The sequence below is a fragment of the Gracilinanus agilis genome, unplaced genomic scaffold, assembly GCF_016433145.1.
Source record: "Gracilinanus agilis isolate LMUSP501 unplaced genomic scaffold, AgileGrace unplaced_scaffold59131, whole genome shotgun sequence".
Taxonomy (NCBI): domain Eukaryota; kingdom Metazoa; phylum Chordata; class Mammalia; order Didelphimorphia; family Didelphidae; genus Gracilinanus; species Gracilinanus agilis.
The window spans coordinates 1-2,837 of NW_025394632.1; the positions used below are offsets into that span (position 1 = coordinate 1).

Sequence of the window (2,837 nt, forward strand, 5' to 3'; positions counted from 1 at the left end):
TCCTGAGAGAGAAACTGGACCGGGAGGAGCTGTGCGGTCCCACGGAGCCCTGTCTCCTGCCTTTTCAGATCTTACTGGAAAATCCCTTTCAGATAGTTCGTGCCGAACTCCGGGTCCAAGATATAAATGATCATTCGCCTGTTTTCCCAAACACTGAAATGCTCCTCAGAATCCCGGAAAACAGTCCACCCGGGTCTGTGTTTTCTCTGACAAATGCGCAAGATTTGGACGTAGGAAGCAACAATATTCAGAACTACACAATCAGCCTGAATTCCTATTTCCACGTTCAAACCCGTGCTCGCGGTGATGGCAGGAAGTTCGCAGAGCTGGTGTTGGACAAAGCGCTGGATAGGGAGATGCAGCCCGAAGTCACTTTAACTTTCACTGCCTTGGATGGAGGGTCCCCTCCCAGGTCTGGAACAGCCCAAATCAGAGTCTTGGTTGTAGATGTCAACGATAATGCCCCTGTTTTTGTCCAGGCTCAGTATGATGTTCAGATCCCAGAGAATAGCGCTATTGGCTCCCTGGTTGTCACAGTCACTGCTAGGGATATGGACATAGGAAATAATGGGCAAATATCATATTCGTTTTTTCAAGGCTCCGAAGAAATTGTAAGTACTTTTGAAGTAAATCGCACCTCAGGAGAAATTAGAATGAGAAGAAAATTAGACTTTGAGGCAATTAAATCTTATGAGGTAGATATTGAAGCAACAGATGGAGGGGGCCTTTCGGGAAAATGTACTGTTGTGGTTCAAGTGACAGATGTAAACGACAATGCCCCAGAACTCTCCATATCGTCGTTTACCAGTCCTATTCCCGAAAATTCACCGGAGACCGTGGTAGCTGTTTTGAGGATTCGAGATCAAGATTCAGGAGACAATGGAAAAATGGTTTGCTCTATCAAGGGAAATGTGCCCTTCATCTTGAAACCATCTGTAGACAACTTTTACACTCTGTTAACGGAGAGCTCTCTGGATAGAGAAAGTAGATCCGAGTACAACATCACCATTACTGTCACTGATCTGGGGACTCCGAGGCTCACAACTGAGCGAAATATCACTGTACTGATTTCTGATGTCAATGACAACCCCCCAGCGTTTACTCAGACAGTCTATACCTTCTACCTCCAGGAGAACAATATTCCAGCCCTCCACTTTGGCAGTGTGAGGGCCAATGACAGGGACTCAGGAACCAATGCCAAGGTTACCTATTCCTTTCAGTCTCCTGTAACTGGAGACCTGCCTCTCTTTTCCTACATCTCCATCAACTCTGACAATGGCCATCTCTATGTCCTGAGATCTCTGGATTATGAAGCCATCCAAGCTTTCCAGTTCACTGTGACTGCGACTGATGGAGGCTCCCCAGCCCTGAGCAGCCAGGCTCTGGTTCAGGTTGTGGTCCAGGATGAGAATGACAACACTCCCTTTGTGCTATATCCACTGCAGAATGGCACTGTTCCCTGCAATGATCTGGTACCCAGGGCAGCAGAGCCTGGTTACCTAGTGACCAAGGTAGTTGCTGTGGATGGAGACTCGGGGCAGAATTCCTGGCTTTCCTACCAGCTGCTCAAGGCCACAGACCCAGGACTCTTCACTGTGTGGGCTCACAATGGGGAAGTGTGCACAGCAAGGCCCATCAGTGACAGAGATGCCACCAAGCAGAGACTCCTGGTGCTGGTGAAAGACAATGGGGAGCCACCTCAGTCTGCAGTGGCCACCCTGAATGTCCTCTTGGTGGATGGCTTCTCTGAACCCTACCTGCAACTCCCAGATGCACCCAAGGGGCAGGTCCAGATGGACTCCCTCACTATTTACTTGATCATTTCTTTAGCAGTCATCTCCTTCCTTTTTCTGATCTCTATTATTATGTTTGTTGGTGTACGCCTGTGGAAGGGGAAAAGAGAAGCCACAGACTGTAGTCGATTTGATTCAAATGGCCCCTTCCCAGGCCACTTGGTGGATGTCACTGGGACAGGGACCTTGTCCCAGAGCTATCAGTATGAGGTGTGTCTGACCAGTAACGCAGGGACCAGTGAATTCAAATTCTTAAAACCAGTTCTACCCAGTGTCCCTCCTCAAGCTGCTGGCAGGGATCCAGAGGAAAATCCTTCCTTTAGAAATAGCTACATGCTTACTTAAGAATTATAACTGATCAACAGAAATGTAATATCATCTTTTTGTAAGCCCATTTCTACTGCTACTTAATGAATCTTTCATCTTTGCCTAGGTAGGGGGAACTTTGATCCTGATAACAAAAGTTTGTCTTAGAATGTGGTGAAAATTGTTATTCTTGCTGAAATTTTCCTAGTGATCTTAGTTTGGATAAAATATTTGACTGGTTAATTAAATGAATATGTAACATTCTATATAGCAGGCACATTTTAAATAGTGTTTTACAATTATATTCTATCCAAAAGAGTAAAATAGAAAGTAGATTCTGTTTCCTTTGAAAATTCAATGATTACATATTTTAGCTTTAAGGCTCATATCTCATAATCCATTTAGGCATTTCCCTTTTATTTATCTTTGGGTTTAATTTCTGTTTTATAGAATTGTGTTAATGAAGCTAGCGATTATGAGGTTCCTTCTTCTCCTCTCCTCTTGAATATGCTACCTATAATTTAAACTATTACCACAGTGAAATGTCAGAGAAATTTCTGAATAATGGCCAATAAGTGCTAGGCCTCCCAAAAAGGCAGAGTTGACTGAAAAAATTCATAATTAATGGTATTTTTTCCCTATAAGACATTAAACTAACAATATCTTCATGGTAACTAATTAACAATATTAGCATACTATTATGGAAAGAATTTTAAATATACCAAAGGGTAAAGAAAT

The 2,837-nt window shown here is 43.7% G+C and overlaps 1 protein-coding gene across 1 annotated transcript; it reads left to right on the forward strand.

The window, feature by feature from the left end:
* The first annotated feature begins 8 nt into the window (after positions 1-8).
* Positions 9-2,138, forward strand: LOC123256453 (protocadherin beta-15-like). Its single transcript, XM_044685066.1, has one exon. It carries the CDS (start codon positions 159-161, stop codon positions 2,136-2,138), a length of 1,980 nt encoding a protein of 659 aa, XP_044541001.1. The 5' UTR covers positions 9-158.
* The last annotated feature ends 699 nt before the right edge of the window (positions 2,139-2,837 follow it).